Here is a 20,402-nt window from a genome sequence, read left to right as displayed (position 1 = left end):
TCTAATAGATTAATCAGTTAAAATCATCCCACAGCCATATCTGGATAAATAGTTAGATGCTAACTCAAAACCACAACTTGTTTTAAGACTAGAACAGTCTAACAGGTAAATCATATAAGGTTGGGATAATAAATGTATAAGAGCTATGAAAAGACATAGATAGGGAAACCATATTCAGAGATGGTTTATACACACACACACACACACACACACATTATATATGTATCTAATTCACAGCTCAACTTTCAGTTTTCAAAACAAACCCCATCTTAACCAAAATTGCCCTGTCTGATGCACATTTTGCCCTATTCAAAGGGAAACATGCCACTTTGCCCCTTTGCTAACTAAATGAGAACCACTCACCACCAAATTAGTAAGCAATTTTCACTGTTCCCCTCCCTCCATGTTCAATATACTGTTGTATACAGTATACTGTTGTCTTCTAGCTCTTCCTTTTCACAGCCTACACATGAGCTCCCTAAAATGTCAGAGATTCCTAAATAAAATTGATTAAACATGCAATACATAATGAGGACATAACGTCTCCGAGTAAATTCCTGTATTGGAACAAATGAAACTGGGATAATGGCAAATGTGTAGCTACCTTTGACAAAAGTCTACAATTATTAAAATAAAATGCTTGTTTTTCTCCTATTAATGAAAGAGAAGGCATGTTGTTGTACCACTAAAGCACAGATCAAGAAGATGGAACTAAGCTTTTCTGGATTAAGGCAGTGACAAGGCACCAAGAGTACATAGAATACACTGAACTAAGGCTGGTGATTCACATGTGACAGCTAGGGTAGAATTTCCTTGCACAATGCCCTCCGCAGGACGCCCTTGACCTCTGCATTCCTCAGACTGTAGATCAGGGGGTTCAGCAGGGAGTTGAAAAAGCTATAAAAGAGGAAAAGGATTTTCTGCTGCTCCTCAGGGTGGCGCGATTTGGGGGCCATGTACATGACAATGGCACTGCCAAAGAAGAGCCCCACCACGCAGAGGAGGGAGGCCTTTCCCTGACTGGCTGCAAAGATGACCAGCACATTGAGCCTGATGTCAGCACAGGCCAGCTTGAGCACTGAAGTGGTTGATTTCATGAGGACCACAGAAGGGGAGCCTCACAATGAGAATGACATGGACCAGGGCCAGGAGAGAGCCACAGGTCCAGAAAGTGACCGCCAGAGAGACGCAGACCCTCCAGCTCACCATGACGGGATAACGGAGTGGGTGGCAGATGGCCACGTACCGGTCATAGGCCATCCCCACCAGGAGGAGACATTCTGTGTGTGCGAAGGTCAGAAAGAGAAAGGTCTGGGTCATGCAGGCAGCGAAGGAGATGGGCTTGGCTGGGTCCAGGAGGCTCCGCAGCGTCTGGGGCACGGTGTTGCAGGCGTAGGCCATGTCCACGAGGGCCAGGTGGGAGAGGAAGAAGTACATGGGGGTGTGCAGTCTGGGGTCCAGGCCCACGAGCCCCAGGATGACTCCATTGCCAAGCAGGGTGAAAAGGTACAACAGGGAGAAGAGGACGAAGAGGAGCCTCTGCATCCGCGGGCCAAGACCAAATCCCAGAAGGAGGAAATCAGCAGCCATCCTCTGATTGTTCTCCGTGGTACTATGAAAATGAAAATCATATAATTATCAGGCACGATTCCTTTGAAACACCTTATTTATTATGTCATAGATTTTCGATGCGTGTGGATTAGTTAATAAACACCATTAATATCCCAGTGGATTAAAATAATATTTTTCATAACAAAACAGTTTTTTTGCATAACATAAATGTTAATCTGACACACAGTGTTCATAAGGAAAACATATTGCTTGTAGTGGCTGAGAATCATTAATAGGGACACAATTAAGCATGAACAAACCATACATATTAAGTAACCACGATTCTTGTTTCTGAACTCCCTTCTTGAAGAGAATTACTGAGTAGCAGGAAGAGTAATGGAGTAGCTTTTAAAATGAGACCGGCCACCACACAGAAAGGAATTGGAATTGTAGAATGAGTCACGGAATGACATGTAATATTTACATGGTAAGGTAAATTTAGAGGGTATTTTTCACGACTTCCCCCCAAACAAATCTTAGAGCAGCAACTTCTATTACTAACATCATTTCTCTGTGGACAAACAATAGTGGTGGTCAGGTTGGAACACGTTTGGGATATATTCTACAACTGCACATATGTACATATATATACATATATATATATGCTACATGTTCATTCTTGTTTTAAATGTTGGAACCTGGGTTGTGATAATTTGGCTGGTGGGAAACTGGTATCTCACAGAACTATTTCTCCACTGCCGAAGATTCTTACCTACATGTATTTTAACCACCTTGAATTGATCAATACTGGCAGGCCGTAATTGCAAGTCTTCACTCTCAGCACTGTTGTTCAAAGGTGTTGTCAAAACTCAAGAATCTGGAGGCTGATTAGGGAAGATGCCCAGATAAAAGCACTGCAGACATCATTTCCATGTCCTCTCTATACAGATCCCCCTTCTTAGATTTTCTTTTTCCTGAATGGCTACAACATAGTATGACACTCAGGAAGAAATACAAGCAAGCTGTTTTGAATCTAGTTCTAATACCCACAACAGCTGAGATCTCACAATCATTTGCCATAGCACAGCGGAAAGCAGTGGCAGACCTCAGCAATAAGAATTATCACACACGGTATAAGCAGATGATAGAAAGAAATTATTGGCAAATGGATAGTTCCATTTGTCTATCACTGGATTAATATCTGCATCAACCTGCTAGATCTCTGCTATTTTTATGAGTTTAGCTATTTGTGTTGGATCTTGGATCAGGATTTTCTCAATAAGCCATGCTCAGGTCCTGGTTTCTGCTAAAATCATCCAGATGGAAGAGTGGCACTGTCTGGGGCCACTCCCTGGTTTTGCTTTTCCAGTACCCACAGATGTGGCAGGCAGGGCACCCTAAGGAATTTGGAATAAGAGACAGTATTTCATTCTGAGTAAAACACACATGCAACTGGCTGAAATTACATCAGAAAACAGGACTGGAGACTTTGGGGATTTTAAAAGCCCACTCCCATTCTTGGGATACACATTTCCAGTCAGGACAGGATGAATGGACTCAGGGATGCAAACATAGTTTTATGAGTATCCTATCTGGTGAGTAAAAAGCAGAAAGACATGGGTAGTGAACGACATGGAGTGTGAAGACCAGGGCAGTGGAACTGCATTTGGCCATGCACACCTGATGACCTTCAGGGAAGAGAACAAAGGAACCAGGAGCCACAGGCATCCTGGCCACCCAGACCATGAACATCTGCAAGTCCCTGTGGTGGTTTTGGTTATCAGTAGTTATCAACAGCCTTACCGAGTAAGGTCTCCGAAGAGCTTGTCTTACTCGCATTACATTTTCTCCAGCTAACCATGAAGGAACAATTCCTTTTCTTGTGCAGAAATTTCTATTTTTTTTAAAAAAAGGAATTTATCACAGCAGAATTCTTGGTTTCTTTTGGTTTTATATAACATGATGAAGTTACTGAACAAGATTCCCAAAGCTGGATCTAAAGGTGGAGACAAAAATCCTGCAATTTTGGAATCTCTTTAAAGCAACATTTGGGGAAAGATATGTTTCTTTCGAGCCATAATAGAAGAGATTGCCATTTTCTCATAAGCATTGTTGACAAATGACCAAAAATCACTTTGAAGTGAAAATGATCTGAAGTATATATTTCAAACATTCTTACACATGATAAGAAGATTTGGTGTTGAGTGAATACTAAAAATTTCTGTGGGAATTTCATTTAAAATGTAGATTTTATTTTAAATATATATACACTGTGTTTTACTTTAAAAGTATATTTGCACATATTTTAAAGTGTATTTTTAAGACACGTTTTTACATATGGAAATACATTTAGGAAAACATTTGGGTCTGATTTTTTCATAGTTAAATGGAAAAGACAGGTTTACAAGGTGAGATATTAGGATAATTTTAATGTGAAAGCTCCATTTTCCCATCTTGATTTAGCTCAGTGATTAATAGATTAATAGATTAATTTATTTCATACTTCTGAAAACTCATACATCTGCCAAGGAAAAATAAATAAAAAATGTAAACAGAACTAAAAAAACTTAACTATTGATATCATAGCTGACCTGGTTCCTTCCTTAATAATTATGCTGAGTTCAGCCCTCTTCCTTTAAATAAAAGAAACATTTCAACCTTTTTTTATCCATATTACCAACAAAAATCTTAGCGAGTGCTGGTGTCTCAACACTATAAACCTAGCTACTCAGGAGGCTGAGATCTAAGGATCATGGTTTGATTCCAGTCCAATCAGGAAAGTCCATGAGACTCTGATCTTCCATAAATGACTTCAAAAAGCCAGAAATGGAGTTGTGGCTCAAGTGGTAGAGGGTTAGCCTTGAGCATAAAAAGCTCAAGGATTAACTACTTTTATATTGATATAGATTGAGTGGGTCATGACAGTGAGCAGGTATTATTGGTTTGTGCCTAGGCCCTGAGATTTAAGCCCTAGAACCAGCACAAAACAAATTTAAATAGATATATAAAGTCCTTATACTTTTAAAAATAAACTGATGAAACACCAAATGATTAAATTTAGGATGTACATTTATCTTTTCCTTACTTTGATCTCTATGTAAATTATGTAGCAAGAATTAATAAATTTCCACAAGTCTAGTTTGAGGGGAGATATGATGTCACATCAAAATATATTCAAGTTCCAAATGTAAATTTCAGGCAATTCAATGTATATTAAAAGTGTTTGATTTCAGAAGTTAAAATGGGAAATTGTTAGCTAGTTAAATAATCTGACAACTCTAAAGATCAAAAGTAAATGTCTAAGAAAGAATTCATTTCATTATACATAAACATCATCAGAAACTGATCCTGTCCTTCAAAAGTAAGTCTCAAGACTTGATGGACTCACAGGCTCTTTGCTACATTAAGGGCATGAGTAAAACACAACTATGGAATTCTTATTCTATAGCTCAGCTCAGCTACAGGAATGTCTACTTACAAAGAGCAGGAAATAAATGAAAACAATTTTTTTTGTGTATATAGTTATAAACAGAGAGTTTGCCAAGTTACCTTGTGGAGCAAGGATTCATAAGATAATTGGCCTTCTAGGTATGGATTCTATTTCGAACCATAGAGAGCAATAGAGGACCATTTTCATGTGGTTTCAATACATTGGTTAATCAATTAAAGATTGGTAGAGATTAGGTAATACTTGGAGTGCCCTGTGTGGACATTGTAGGAACACAGACTAGGAGATTTAATCAGCAAGATTGCATTGGGATGAAAAAAAGACACAAATAAAAAGCCCGATTTAAAATATTAAAATGTCCCCTAAAAACAAAATTCAAAGAAAGACTGGATCTGACATCCTCTCATTTTTCCACTCTAGTAATGGACACCTTAGTATCTCTTCTGTTTTTCCATTCTCACCTCAAAGACTTACCTTCCAGGCCATTGGAAATTTACCATGTACATGTATTGATTGGGTATAGGCCAGGCAGCTGATATGATCATCAATGCTATTCTCAACAACAACAATAAAAAGTAAATGTTATGAAATTGATTTTGTATCCATTCGAAGTCATAATCCATTGCAATAAATATTATTACAAATTTGGCATAGTTTAGTTGTACTGTCAAAAATTAAATTAATAAAATAACCAATCTATGTTAATTTTCTGAAAGGTAGCATTATACCATAAAATAATATGTAAAATTTCAAGTAGAAAAAATGGTTCAATATGTGTTATCTAAATCTTTAAAAGTTCCTTACTTCTTTTAGTGTCACCATTCCCAAATAAATCTCTCAAACATTAATATTTCTCTACCAAAGAAGTAAAACTTGTCAAATCCTGACTACATTTACCTAATGTGTATCTATTTATCCCAGAAATAGTCACAGAGAATGCCAATGAGGAGCATGTATACTTAGCATTAACATAATGTATTCTTCCTCCTAGTACTGAAATCGAGCCAGCAATACAGTGAAAGTTAACCAGACACGAGATTCTGCCCCCGGTCTGGGAGGACAGAGAGCAGACTACAATCTGGTGACCTTGCGGATCCCGGAATGTGGACCCCAGGTTCCCAGCGGGGGTGGTGGCTGCAGGCTGGGACCTCAGTTCCATTTCCTCAGAGCTTGTATGGAGCTGCAGAATCCCCGCTCCGCACCTGATAGAGATGCAGTACTCTCTGAGGGCTCCCCCGAGTTGACAGGTCTGGAGGCATCCGTGGAGACTCTGCGCCCCCAGACGCTGCGCACAGACAAGGCAATCACATTTTGAAAGATGTTCCTTCTCACCCCCAGCAGGATGCACCCTTAGGAGCCAACAGCCACCCCAGAACACAGGGCGCAGACAACACCTGTCATGGGGCATCCTATGAATCTCCTGGTGCCCAATCTTGCTGCTGTCCCAGGCTCCAGAGGGCTCTGTGGAGCCCATGGGGAGCCATTTCAGGAGGAAGCCTTGGTATCAGGGGCCTCTGGGCCTCGGCTTCCTCCTGCGCTGAGGCAGGGGAGGGAAGAGGGACTCCGACAGCCGCTCTGAGTGAGTCGTGGGGGAAGCTGAGAAGAGGATGCTGTGGACACTTGTCTCCCAGGCCAAGGAGGCTCAGCGCATCCCGGGGGAGCCCCCAGGGCCTGCAGCAGACACAGGCTCCGCGCACACTCCAGCCTGGCAGCCAGTGGGTGTGCTCTCTGATCTCCGCCCGAAAGGGACATGGTCCTGCACACTGTCCTGTGGACCCAGGCCAGGCACGCACGCCTACCCCGACACTTCGTATCCACGCGGGCAGAGCGCACAGGTTCTTAGGAAAGCCAGAACACATGCGCTGCAAACAGCGCATCCCTTTCACATGGGGTTGAAGTATCACAAACATGAACAACACTCTCGTGAAGGACACGACAACGATGACTTGAGAACCTAGGAAACTCCTCACCTTCTCAACATTAGTTATGGGATGTCGTTTTATGATAAAGACCTAAGCTTTTTGAGCCACGAAGAACCTAGATATTACATGTGTGATGTCACTCAAGTAATATTTAGGCAGTGCATGAACTTAAATTCTGTTTGTAAGAGTTCGATGTATATCCTACAAAATTAAAGGAAGAGGTGGGCAGGGGAGGGATGGGTGAGAATGTTGAAATTGGTGACATTGATCAAGATGCATGGTATGCATAAATTGCTTTTTTTAATGGCAACTCTTTGTACAACTAATGATAATAAAATAGCAAATAAAACACATTATTTTATATTACTTATGAAAATGAGGCAGCCTTTTTTTCTAAAAATTGTCAAAATATAGAATAAAATATAAACCTACACAGAGAACAATGTGATCTTAATTGAAATGGAAATGCTCACAAACATTTAATTTTTATGCCATCGGGTGGAAAGCACAAAATTACCTTAGAAAGCATAAAGACCTGACAATGCATAAATACATGTGAACCTGATTTTTTTTTGTCAGTCATGGGGTTTGAACTCTGGGCCTGCACTGTCCCTGATTTCTTCAGGTCAAGGTTAGCATTCTACCACTGGAGCTACAGCACCACTTTTGATTTCCTGGCAGTAAATTGAAGATAAAAGTCTCATGGACTTTTGTGCCCCGGGCTGGCTCTGAACAGAGACCATCAGATCTCAGCCTCCTGAGTAGCTAGGATTACAGGTGTGAGCCACCAGCACCTGGAGTAAACTGGGTTTTATAGAAAATTTTTTTACCAGTCCTGGGGCTTGAACTATGGGCTTGCACACTGTCCTTGGAATTTCTCAAGGCTAGAGCTCTACCAATTGAGCTACCACTTGTAGCTTTTTCTATGTATGTGATACTGAAGAATCTAACCTGGGTCTTCGTGCATGCTAGGCAAGCACTCTATCACTAAGCCAAACTCCTGATCCCTAGAAAATATTCTTCAAATAATCAAAACCTCTGGGACAATAGACATAACACATCTTTGAGACTACAAAAATGAAAAATGAGAAAGTAAACCATAAAGAAATATTATACATGGCAACTCCACACCAATTAAAGCTTAGGAAAGTTCTCACAAGTCTAACATCATTAACATCCATTGCTATACAACTCAAACTTTTCCATATTCTTTTCAAAGTAGACTGAGATGACTTTTATCTTCATAGCATTTACTACTTGAAAAGACCATTGTAAGAACTCAGAACATAAATGACATGGTATTAGTTGAGATAAAAGCATTTATTTTGTATGCTTACCAGTTTCTTTTTACTGGACCTTTATAAAATTTAAAGTACTTACAGAAGCTTATGCTTTTTTTTTTTTACAATCTCTGCAGTGTCCTTGTGGTCACTGGAATGTGATGTATTAATATTCACCCAGGAACTGTATGTGACTAGTGGACAATAGGGTGTCAAATGATGTTCTGTTAAGGTTTGGTTGATACTAGCAATCATTCAGGTATATTTCTTTTTAGAAATTATATGCAAAATTATAACAATTGTGAACGTAAAGAGTCAAAACTACATGTTCCTTTCACTCCCTTTTTTGATTGAGGGGATATTATTTTGATAAAACTCTATCCATTGTGGCTCTACCATCTAAAAGACACCAAGATCAACCAGCAAATGAATCCTCTACTGTTTTCTTTTATATTGTTGCGGTGATGTACAGAGGGGTCAGGAAATGAGTACATTTTCTTTTGTACAGTGTTTCCCTCTCCCTTATTCTCTCCCAGTTTTTCCTTTCCCAACTTTTCTTCCCCTAAAGTTGTATAGCTCATTTCCAACTTAGAGTATAGTAGGTTTCTCTGCTGAATTGGGTCACCTTTTTTTTTCCTGTGCTTCCTATTCTCTTCCTCAAATCAGATAAATGTATATACAAGGCAAAAGATACAGGAATCAAAATGTTCAGCTCATTTCTGTGTTCCCTGGGAAGTGTCATTCAGTTCCCTGGAGTCACAGTTCCTTTTTATAAATACATTCATTTCTCCTTTTGTATTTCAGCTTACAGTCAATCTGTTCTCTAGCAGATAGCTTAAACAGAGATAGACGCTGATTCTCATACCTTTGGTTTGGGACTTACTTGAGCCATATCCCAGTGCAAACGAGAACAATCTTCATTATCAACTTCATCAAATTCTACACTTCTGTAAAAGTAAGTCACTTTTTATGACTGTACACATAAAGAAATTGTGGTAAAGGACAATGACCTCTCATACCTGGTCTTTGATCCAGCAGGCTTTTATGGAAAAGCTCTTGGTAATACACATTAGGTGATCAACAGATTTCATTTCATTTACTTAATTTGAGCATGAGATAAATAGCCTTGTTACTTATTTTCTAAGACCATTGTGGTTAAATACAGATGGTTTGTGTATCAGAATTCTAAGTTCTATATGCACTCCTTCTGGCAATGGAACCTTTTTCATGGATTTGTTACAATGGTTAAAATTCAATATGTAATATGGGAGACTTTATTACTGATTAGATTTTCTTAAATAAAATCTTTGCTTTAGAAATCCCTCCTTCAGAGTCTCCATTTGTAAGAAGCAAATATGAGCTGAGCTGAGTAGTCATTAGCCTCCAATCAAAAGGCACAGACTTTCATTTGGTGAGTCTGGTGTTGGCACTCAAAGTGACACTGAGAAAGATTCCCTTAGATATGAATAGTCATCCTAATTTTAGGGCAAGATGTAAAAAATAGATTTTATAGATGACACCTGGAAATACCACCTAAAATGTATGAGGATTTGTCAAGGAAACCAGCAACAAAAATCAATCCACAACCATGACTGGATACCAAGTTAGGTACAAACACAACCAAACCTTCATATTTCAGGGACAGACCATTCTATGGAGAGAAATAATATAATCTAGTTAATAACGTTAGCAGTTGTAACAGAAAACAATGAGAAAACCTCTTATGGAACTGGTCTGCATATAAATATATAAATTTATATAATTCACAGCTTAGCCTAACACACACACACACACACACACACACACACACACACACACACACACACATATAAGAAAATCAAGTGTTGCACCTTTGGTACTAACAACTAACCAACTGATTCCTAAAATTGTAAATGATATTTCTTCTGTGCCCTCGTTCTCTTTAGTTTTTTTTCCCTATCTTCTCTTCTTACTCCTATTCATCTTGTTTTAATTCTGCCTCTTCACTCAACCTATAAGTTAACTCCCTGAGCCAGTAATTTTCATCTACAATCTATTAATGCAGGCAGCGTAATGGCTATGTCTATGTTGGTAACGGATTGTACCAGGGCAATAATGAAAGAATAAACAAGAGTGACTGGGGTGGGACATCACTGCTTTCACCCATACTCTTTTCTCCTTTCATACCTTCAGACATCCTCCTTCAGCTGGAGGATGGGATGTATCCAACTTCAGGAACCAAGGAAATGTACCATTGCATCATTGAATTTCAAGTTCATTCAATTCAGTGGGGAAAAATAACTTATGTTAAGTGTTAACGGAAAGCCAAAAAAAGGAACGATGTAAGACATTTCTTGCTAATGAAGAGGAAGGGCATGTTGTTGTGTCCCAAAGAGCAGATCAAGCAGACATTAGTGAACTTTACTGGATTTAGTCAGTAACTGGGCACCAAGATTACAGAAGACTAGGGAGGCTGGTGATTCAGATGTCACAACTGGGAAGGAATTTCCTTGCACAACGCCCTCCGCAGGGCGCCCTTGACCTCTGCATTCCTCAGACTGTAGATCAGGGGGTTCAGCAGGGGGTTGAAAAAGCTATAAAAGAGGAAAAGGATCTTCTGCTGCTCCTCAGGGTGGTCAGACTTGGGGGCCATGTACATGATGATGGCACTGCCAAAGAAGAGCCCCACCACGCAGAGGTGGGAGGAGCAGGTGGAGAAGGCCTTTCTGCGGCCTTCCCTTGACTGGATCCTCAGGATGGTCAGCAGGATGTGAGAGTAGGAGACCAGCACCAGACACAGGGGGCCCACCAGGATGAGCACACAGGCTGCAAAGATGACCAGCACGTTGAGCCTGGTGTCAGCACAGGCCAGCTTGAGCACTGACAGGATTTCACAGAAGAAGTGGTTGATTTCATGAGGACCACAGAAGGGGAGCCTCACAATGAGAATGACATGGACCAGGGCCAGGAGGAAGGCACAGGTCCAGAAAGTGACCGCCAGAGAGACGCAGACCCTCCAGCTCACCATGACGGGATAACGGAGTGGGTGGCAGATGGCCACGTACCGGTCATAGGCCATCCCCACCAGGAGGAGACATTCTGTGTGTGCGAAGGTCAGAAAGAGAAAGGTCTGGGTCATGCAGGCAGCGAAGGAGATGGGCTTGGCTGGGTCCAGGAGGCTCCGCAGCGTCTGGGGCACGGTGTTGCAGGCGTAGGCCATGTCCACGAGGGCCAGGTGGGAGAGGAAGAAGTACATTGGGGTGTGCAGTCTGGGGTCCAGGCCCACGAGCCCCAGGATGACACCATTGCCAAGCAGGGTGAAAAGGTACAACAGGGAGAAGAGGACGAAGAGGAGCCTCTGCATCCGCGGGCCAAGACCAAATCCCAGAAGGAGGAACTCCACAACCATCGTCTGATTTTCTTCCATGACACTATCCAGATGAGAATCAGACACAATTCTTTTAATATATGTGTTTTGTTCTTACTATTTTAAATAACTTGTATATGCCTGGGGATTATTAATAGACCTCTATATTTTAATTAATTGATACAATATTTCTTACCAAATTTTTTAATCGTCTTTCCACACAACAAATAATCACTCTATTTTCCAGTTTTCAAAAGAGCAAAATGTCAGCAGTGATCACACATCTAAACTCAGTGTTGTGGTACAAATGCCTGTGCCTTCCCAAAGCTCTCAGGTCTTTTCTAGATAGGTATATTAAGTACTTACATGGAAATACTTGTGAATCCAACCCGTCATGTATGAAACACACACTATACTTGAGATTCTATGCAGAGTGATGAAAATAAGAATGAAGGCTATCAAACAAACTTTATAAATGTAATAAGCAGATAATAGAAAAAAAAAACTACTGAAAACGATCCATTTAGTTTAAATACTGCTGAACAGATAGTTATATCAAGAAATTAGTGTTAAAATAGTTATTGTGCTAATTGGTGATTTGCCAAATTGATGGATTTGGCTTTGGAAGTTGGAGTCCATGTTTTGCTTTGTTTTTCAATAAGTCATGGTGAAGTTAAGCACGGTTTCTAATATAAAGGTTTGTTGGTGCCATTATGTTGGTAAGATACTAGAAGCTCGGATATTTTTCCCATAATTACTTGGAACAGTTGCATTTATTTCAACTAGTTCCTAGTTTACTGTCATCATCACCAATGATGTCCAGGAAAGTTCCCTAAGGAATCTGTTGCAAGAGGGGAGCATTTCATTCTGAAAACTTTTATGTGAATTCTCAGAAAACCTACCTGAAATAGATGATAGTAATAATCTAGAGGCAGGTGCAGAACAATATCAAGAATATATTTTTAAAATGCTGTCATAGAAATGGGCAATTTGGGGTTAATTGCAACATTTTTCAACAGTCCAAAAGTTACTTAAATGTATACATTAAACATGTAGGGCATTGAAAATACTTGGCTGTTGTGTTTTGAAGCTAAATGGAAAGACAAATTTCAGAGACCATGGTAACCTCCAAGCACAGAAGTTCTGCTGTCTCAGCCTTGTTTTACTTTATAGCAGTGATATGGAACTCTATTTTATATACCCAGCAGTAACAACATACAGATTGAATGATAAAGATGCAAATATTGATAAATAAAGACCTACATTTTTTTCTTATGAGGGTTGTTTCTGTAGTCTGTTATCTGCTATAATTATGTCAAGTTCAACCCCTTCCTTTCAAAGAAAACATTATTAGTTGGAAAAATTACATTTCTGTAAAAGGACCCTCAGGGTATAGAAACAAAAGCCATATAATGAGTGATTGTTGTTCTTAATGCACTATATTATGTCTCATCTCTTTTGCTGTCCTTTGGTTATGTCATATTGTTACAGTATTTTACCTTGTTATCTGGTATATTTTATATATGTTTATTTGGTTATTTGAAATAGGATAGGGAAGGGGGAAAACAAGATGAGAGGTTGGGGGTGGAGGAAGGGAAATGGGTACCAAGACATTAGAAAGTGTATCAATGTTTGTGAAGTAATGCACCTTCTATCTGGTGAATATGATGTAACCCTTCTATTAATTGCAATAAAAATATCTGGAAAAATTATTTAATTTCTAAAAAAATGCATTTCTGTGATCTGTATTAAAGCTTTATATTTAAACCAATACCTTTAACTTTGATAAAGCTAACTGAAGGATTCACAATGTGTTTAATGCTTCAGTTTAGGACATACTTTTAAATTTTTATTTTATATCTTTGTGATCTGTCTTTTATTTATTAAAACAATCAAATGAAAACCAAACATTAAGATTCTAGAGGTCTGAAAGGAGGCAAGGCATGGTTCTACATTGAAGTATATTTCAGTGTGAAAACTAAATTTCAAGTATCATGATATACATTGGCTAGTACATAATTATAAATTAATTATACATCAATTCAGTAGTTAGAATATCATAAATTGTTACCTAGTTAACAAATAAAATTACTTTTTTTAGAAAAGAATTTAAGTGAAAACATAGCATCAGAACTTGATCCTGTTTTTCAAAATTTAAATCTCATAATTGATGAAGCCTTATGTTCCAGGCTCTTTTTTATATTTATATGCATGGGTATGGGTAATGCAGAATTACTACAATGATTTCATAGCCAATTCAAGTGTATAGTTGTTTACTTGTAAATAAACAAGAAGAAATAAAAACAAATATTCTTATATATGTAATTCTAGGCAAGGGATCTCCAAGATTTTTTCTTTTTATGGGGTAGGAATGGAAATAGCAAATGAATTTTCTAGATATAGATTTGATGATGGACAAAGAAGAACAAAGGATTGGTAGTGATTATGACCTAGTCAATAATCTGTTAAAGAATGATAATGGCATTGAGTATCATGTATGTGGGTACTATAGATGCACAAAAATTATCAGGCAGATTTCATTGTGAAAATGTGCCTCAGGAGAAAGGGAAGATGTAAGTAAAAAAGTTAGACACAAATCTATAAAACCTTTGACCAAAAAATGAGCAGCAATATTGACTACTGCATGGTTTCCTCCTTTACTCTGTGGCCACCTGACACCTTGGTTTCTTTTCTGTTTTCTTTCCATTGACCTCAGAGACTAGCCCTCAGAAACTCTCCCGTGTACATATATTTACTGACCATTTTCCAGGTGCCATTAATGGTCTTTAATGCTATTCCAAATGACAGATAGGTATGAGACATTAACAGAATACCCATTTAACTTCATATTCTATTGAATAAAAATTTTCATACTTTTGATGATAGTAGTGATTGAACCAAGACCCTCCTGCACACAAGGCAGGCATTTATCCACTCCCATTTCACAATTTTAATATGCACTTTACCTTGGTTGACAAGAATTAAATAATTTATAAACTACCAACATTTATAGTTTTTCTGAGATATAGCACTCCTCCATAATACCCTCTAGTAAAATTAGGTCTAGGTAGAAAAATTATTTCAAATATTTCATCTCCCCCCCTCCCCTCCCACAAAGCAGGAGTTCTCTACTTTCTTAGCATCATCATTTCCAAATAAATCTCCCTCATACAGGTATTCCTCCACTAATGAAACAAAACTAACCAACTCCTAAATACCCTTACATAATCTGTTCCTCAAATATGCATCCAGTTTTCCCTCTGCAAAATTTACATAAAATGTGAATGATGACATAAATATTTACTTCTCTTCCAGATACTGAAATAATAAGGTGCAGAAACAGTGAAAGATCACCAAACACTAGATGCTACAACTGGTCTGGAGGAGTTGATGATAAAATAAAATAATGCAACCTAGTTAGCTTCCACATAGAGATTCAAGCACCTGCAGGAGGAGACATGGATTTTGCTTGGTTGGAGTTTGTGTGGAGCTGCAGAACCTTTGCTTTCTGCTGCTGACTGAAAAGCAGAAGAACCCTCTGGAGAGGGTTTTCTTCTCCCAGGTCTCATCCTAGATGGCTCACCAGAGGGACTGGGCCTTGAGACATCTTGCATTCAACCTTCTGCTGGGAGGAAGAGACAAAACAATTGTCTGTTTTTAAATTTCCATTCTTATTCCCAGCAGGACAGACAATGGGGAAACAGAGAGCATCTGTCTGAGACAATAGCTACATCATTAGAGTTCTAAATTCTTGGCCATGATCTGACTCTCATAAATCCAAGCAAGGGGTAGAGATGCTGTGGATGTTGACTCAGAAAGCCTGGGACATCATCATGATGCCCCAGTGTACACCTTCCCCTCACCTCCATGGTGATTGGGCTGTGGAAGGAGTCTCTGCTTTCGGTTATGAAAAGGATAAATGCAGAATTTAGATTTTGCCTTTTGATTGGGCAGTTTTGTCTTAAGTGGGGTGGAGGTATCTTAAGAGACCAAAGTCTCACAATGCTTCCCTCCAGGATTAAAACAGTAATATGTCATCTTTTTATATATTCTGTGATATGCACTTCTCTAAGATATGAGATATGATTAGTAGCAGAATGTTTGCCCCAGCCACTTAGATCTGCCCAATCAGAATCCATGTATCAGCAGCCTCCCCCAGATAAGTTTGGAAAACATATCCTACAGTGAGAATCTTCTGCACTTGCTAACAAGAGTAGAGATTAGGCCCTTTCAATCAGTGACAGCTATGAGATTGACCTTTATTTTCAACTTCCTGTTCGTGATCTTATAAATTCTGGGACTTGTCTCATATGAGTCATTTTGAGGACCAAATCACACATCTGTGATCTCTAATCACCAGACAACTAAGGAATTCTCCTTCACTTACCACATTCTACCTTGAAAAACCTACTCAGGTTTCTCTCATAACATCAGTACTGATACACAACCGTACATTTTAGTTAAATGCAGAAGGGCTGGGAACCCTGTCTAAACAATAGTCAAATGTGAATTAATTCTTTACATTCTCATATATAAAATAAATAGATACACTTATTTTAAAAAGATGTTCTCTGGGGATGGGAGTTTGGACTAGTGGTAGAGTGCTTGCCTAGCATGCACAAAGACCTGAGTTCAATTCCTCGGTACCACATGCATAGAAAAATGCCGGAAGTGGTGCTGAGGCTCAAGTGGTAGAGCTCTAGCCTTGAGAAAGTCTAAGGACAGTGCTCAGGCCCTGAGCTCATGCCCAGGACTGGCAAAAAGGTGTTCTCCAAGAATTTGTTAGGTTGACTGTATGAAATGGGTCACATAAAGTCCCTTAGGCCACTTGGTATGTGTGTAAAAATGTATTTCATTTTATTACAAAAACAAGTTTGGTTTGGATTCATATATATGCCTTGCCTAAATATCCATTTGTGTTCAGTAATTAGGAGTTGGGTTGACTTCTTGATAAACTCCAAATGTATTCTTTCTTTAGAACCAAGTTAATGGTTGTTCTCATGATGAATTGAGAAGGTTATTAGCAAGTGATTGGACAATTTAAAAAGTGGATATCATAAGTGACATTTAATGTATAGGGAATGCTCTAATATTGATTGTAAATTGAACCAGCAAAAATCAATCCACAAACACAGTTGGATATCAAGCTAGATACTAACACTCATAATTAATCCTTCCCTATTTCAACTGCAGGACAGTCACTGGTGAGAAATAATGCAATCTGGTTAGCAGAATTAGAAGTTCTCATGGAACGATGGAAGAAAACAACACGTGTGTGTGTGTGTGTGTGTGTGTGTGTGTGTGTGTGTGTGTGTTCAAAGCCCAATATTTTACATTGTTGGAAGAATCCTAAATCTACCCAAATAGCTTCCTTTGACGCTCATTTTCAGGCTGTTCATGGAGACAGTCCCCAGTTAGCTAACAACTAATCAATAGACTGCTAAATTTGTAACTTGAAATTACATCTGTCAGGGTCCCCACTCAGCCTACAAATTAAACTCACTAACATGAGTTAATGATTTTCATATAAATTGTATTCATATATGCAGCACAAATAGTTGCATATGTCTAAGCAATTCTTGGATTGGGCAAGTGTGATTTGGGATAATAGACAATTGTGCATCTGGGTTTGTATTATTATGAATAATAATTATTATTCATTCCAAAGCTTACAATACACGTTTTCAATAAGCTTAAATGGTTTGTAAGAGAAGTAGTATTATCACTGACAAGTGACTGATAAAGAACTTGGTCTGTGAATTGCTTGTATGCAAAATTGATGAGCTTGTCTTTTGATCTGGGAATACAACTCCTCAATATAGCACATTGAAATCCATCGTGGTTTCTAGTGTAAACATTGATCAGTGTCATTAAAAAATTCACCTGGGCTTCACTATCTTCCCACACTTTGTGGGAGGGATGCCACTGGATTTGACCAGCACTTACTTAGTTTACCGTCATTATAACCAATGAAGACATCAGCGAGTGTATGGATTAAGAGATGTGATTGCACTTTAAGACAGTCCTATAACCCACATACAACAACTTACAAGTAGAAATGAAATACTATTAGGAAAGTTATGCCTGGAGAATATGGTGGGCTCTCAAAAACCCATTCATGGTGTTTTGATACAATCTTGCAGTTCAGAGAGGATTTGACTAGCATAGTCAAATGCAGTGCATATTCGGAGGTTGCCAAGTAGAGAAACAGTAGCAAAAAGCTAGATAATGGCCAACTATCATTGGACTACATTCATAACGATCTTCAGGGAGAGGGAAGAGGAAAGTAAGTAGCACAAGAATCCTGGAATGCGATTAATGAATATCTCTGTCCTGACAGATGGTTTGGGGGATGGTAACCAATAAAATTACTCAGCAAGATCACTGATTACATTTTTCTTACTCTGATTCCATGTTCTCAAATCACCCATCAATTCCTTTCCTTGAGTAAATAGTTATTCAAAGAAGGAATGGGACAATTAGCAAAATACTTTGCTCATTTTCCACTTAGTTTTTTAAAGAAATAAACATTGGGATATTATGGTTTATACACGGTCATAATTGTGCTTCCAGATAGCAAGATGAGGTTCCTAAACAAAATTTCCAAAGCTGGACACAAAAGTGAGGGACCGACCAGGATAATTGGAAGCTCATTTTAGCAATGAAACAGATGCCATCCTAACAAGTGAGATACCTACTTTTATAAGCATTATTGATAAGTGATTAGATCATCTTCACATGAAGATAATCATGTATTTATTTATAAACCCCTCTTACTTGACAGATTAATTTCATGTTAGGTTATTATGAGAATTTATGTAGTTAGATACTGTCTATATTTGATTTCAAATGCAAAAGCACAGGAAAATATTTGGCTGTACATTTTGGCAGCTAAATGGAAAGACTGATAAGGATGGTCAGAGTTCATTAGCATATTTTTTAGCAAGGCAACCTGTTGTTTCACTATTGATTTACTTAAAGAGCTTCATTTATTTTATATCACCTATCGATTCATGCACATTTCCTTAACGACAAATATATGAATAAAGGTAACTAAACACCTAGATACTATTGTCTCATATGATCTAGTTTCTTTAAAATAGTCTACTATAATTATGCCATGCTCAACAACTTCTTTCAAAAAGAAATAATTACCACGATTCAGAACATTTTCATTCTTTGATGTTCTGCCTGTTAAAATTAAGATCTTACTAATTTGGTGAGAAAAAGTGAAGGATTCACAAACTGTTAAACACTTGAATTTAAGAATCGCTACTCTTTTTTTTTTTTCTTTCCAGTCCTGGGGCTTGAACTGAGGGCCTTGGCACTGTCCTTGGGCTTTCTCAAGGCTAGAGCTCTACCACTCGAGCCACAGCACTATTTCTGGCTTTTTCTATGCACGTAGTACCAAGGCCTCCAGCCCAGGTCTTCATGTATGCTAAGGCAAGTACTCTACCAGTAGGCCAAATTCCCAACCCAAGAATCATTACTCTTGTTTCCATTTCTTGGAATTCATTTCAATGTACATCATTTTATATGATCATATACACATAGCTATTGAGCCATTGTGATCCTCTCCTAAGAATACCCTCCTTGGGTCTCACTGTGGGAATGTCTAGAGTCCTGTGTAACTTATCATATGCAAAGGTACTTTTTATCTTTTATCATCTGGTGTGTTTACTTGCAGATTTTTAGGCACTTTCTAGTTACAAGATGTTTTTGTTAGTTGGCAATTTTTTCCCTTCCACTTTTGCTATTTTTTAATTTCTGTGCCTTTTTTGTATGTAAATTTATCTGTCTAGGGGACAGTAAGGGAGAGCACAGAAATGGAGGGGCAAAGGATGAGCAAATGCAGCAACATGATTTTTTTTTTTTTTTTTTTTTTTTTTGCTGGTCATGGAGTTTGAATCATGGTCCTGGGCACTGTCTCTCAGCTCTTCAGCTCAAGGCTAGCCCTTTAGCCATGTTGAGCCACAGTGCCATTTTTGGTTTTCTGGTGGTTAATTGGAGATCAGAGTCTCACAGATTTTCCTGCCTGGGTGGGTTTTGAGCCATGTTCCTCAGATCTCAGCCTCTGAGTAGCTAGGATTACAGGCGTGAGCCACCAGTGCCCAGCTATAATGTTCTTTAATGTATGTAAGTATGCATGATTTCAGAAGCTAAAATATGCAAATTATTATCCAGGTAACAAAAGATATATTGATGCAGAAGTTGTCTATGGATTTTCAAAGGAAGAGCCATTTCTTTATATATAAACCTCAGAAGGGGCCACACCTGCAGGCTGGGACATGGGTCCTTTGTCCTCAGAGCTTCTGCAGCGCTTAACTTCTCTGTGCTCGACTGCAAAGCAGTATTATCCAGAGGAAAGCAGTCGTAATTTCTGAGGACTTAATCAAGCTGGCAACTCTTCAGGACTCAGTGGAGGGGCTGGGTGGGCACTGAGATACTGTGCATGCCCAGCATTGCAGAGAGGAAAAGACAAAGCAATTATCCTTTTGTATTCTGATCTCATCTCCTGTAAGACACTGGGTTAGAAAACCCAGACAGTTGCGAGGCACCCAGCTCTCATTATGGTTCTTGGCATCATCTGAATTTCCTGATTCAGAGCGTGGCTGCCATCCCAGATGATGAATGGATGGTGACCCATTTGTGAGAGTCAGCCAGCTCAGCGAGGGTCACTCTGACCTTATCATTGGTGGAGAGCTCCCAGCAGCCACCTCTGTAGCCTGGCTGCTCTCCAATGCAATGCAGGCCCCCCAGTGCAGCAATGGAAGAGGGAACAAAACTCTGAAAACACATCAGATCCCGCATCATCCTCCACGGTGTGCAGAAGCAGAAGGCAGAGGTGGGGTGGG

General features: G+C 39.0%; 1 protein-coding gene and 1 pseudogene across 1 annotated transcript; both read right to left on the bottom strand.

The window, feature by feature from the left end:
* Positions 1-789: 789 nt before the first annotated feature.
* LOC150063733 (olfactory receptor 2A1/2A42-like) lies at positions 790-1,590 on the bottom strand (annotated as a pseudogene).
* Positions 1,591-10,668: 9,078 nt separating this feature from the next.
* Positions 10,669-11,607, bottom strand: LOC150063732 (olfactory receptor 2A1/2A42-like). Its single transcript, XM_090332257.1, has one exon. The coding sequence runs from the start codon at positions 11,605-11,607 to the stop codon at positions 10,669-10,671; it is 939 nt and encodes a 312-aa protein (XP_090188383.1).
* Positions 11,608-20,402: the final 8,795 nt, after the last annotated feature.

Source organism: Megascapheus bottae, chromosome 5, assembly GCF_031878675.1.
Source record: "Megascapheus bottae isolate mThoBot1 chromosome 5, mThoBot2.hap1, whole genome shotgun sequence".
Taxonomy (NCBI): Eukaryota; Metazoa; Chordata; class Mammalia; order Rodentia; family Geomyidae; genus Megascapheus; species Megascapheus bottae.
The sequence above is the reverse complement of the archived record's forward strand: the minus strand, read 5'-3'. Positions and strand labels throughout refer to the sequence as shown.

Coding starts and splice junctions, on each gene's coding strand:
- LOC150063732 (XM_090332257.1), bottom strand. CDS start 11,607: ATGGAAGAAAATCAGACGATGGTTGTGGAGTTCCTCCTTCTGGGATTT.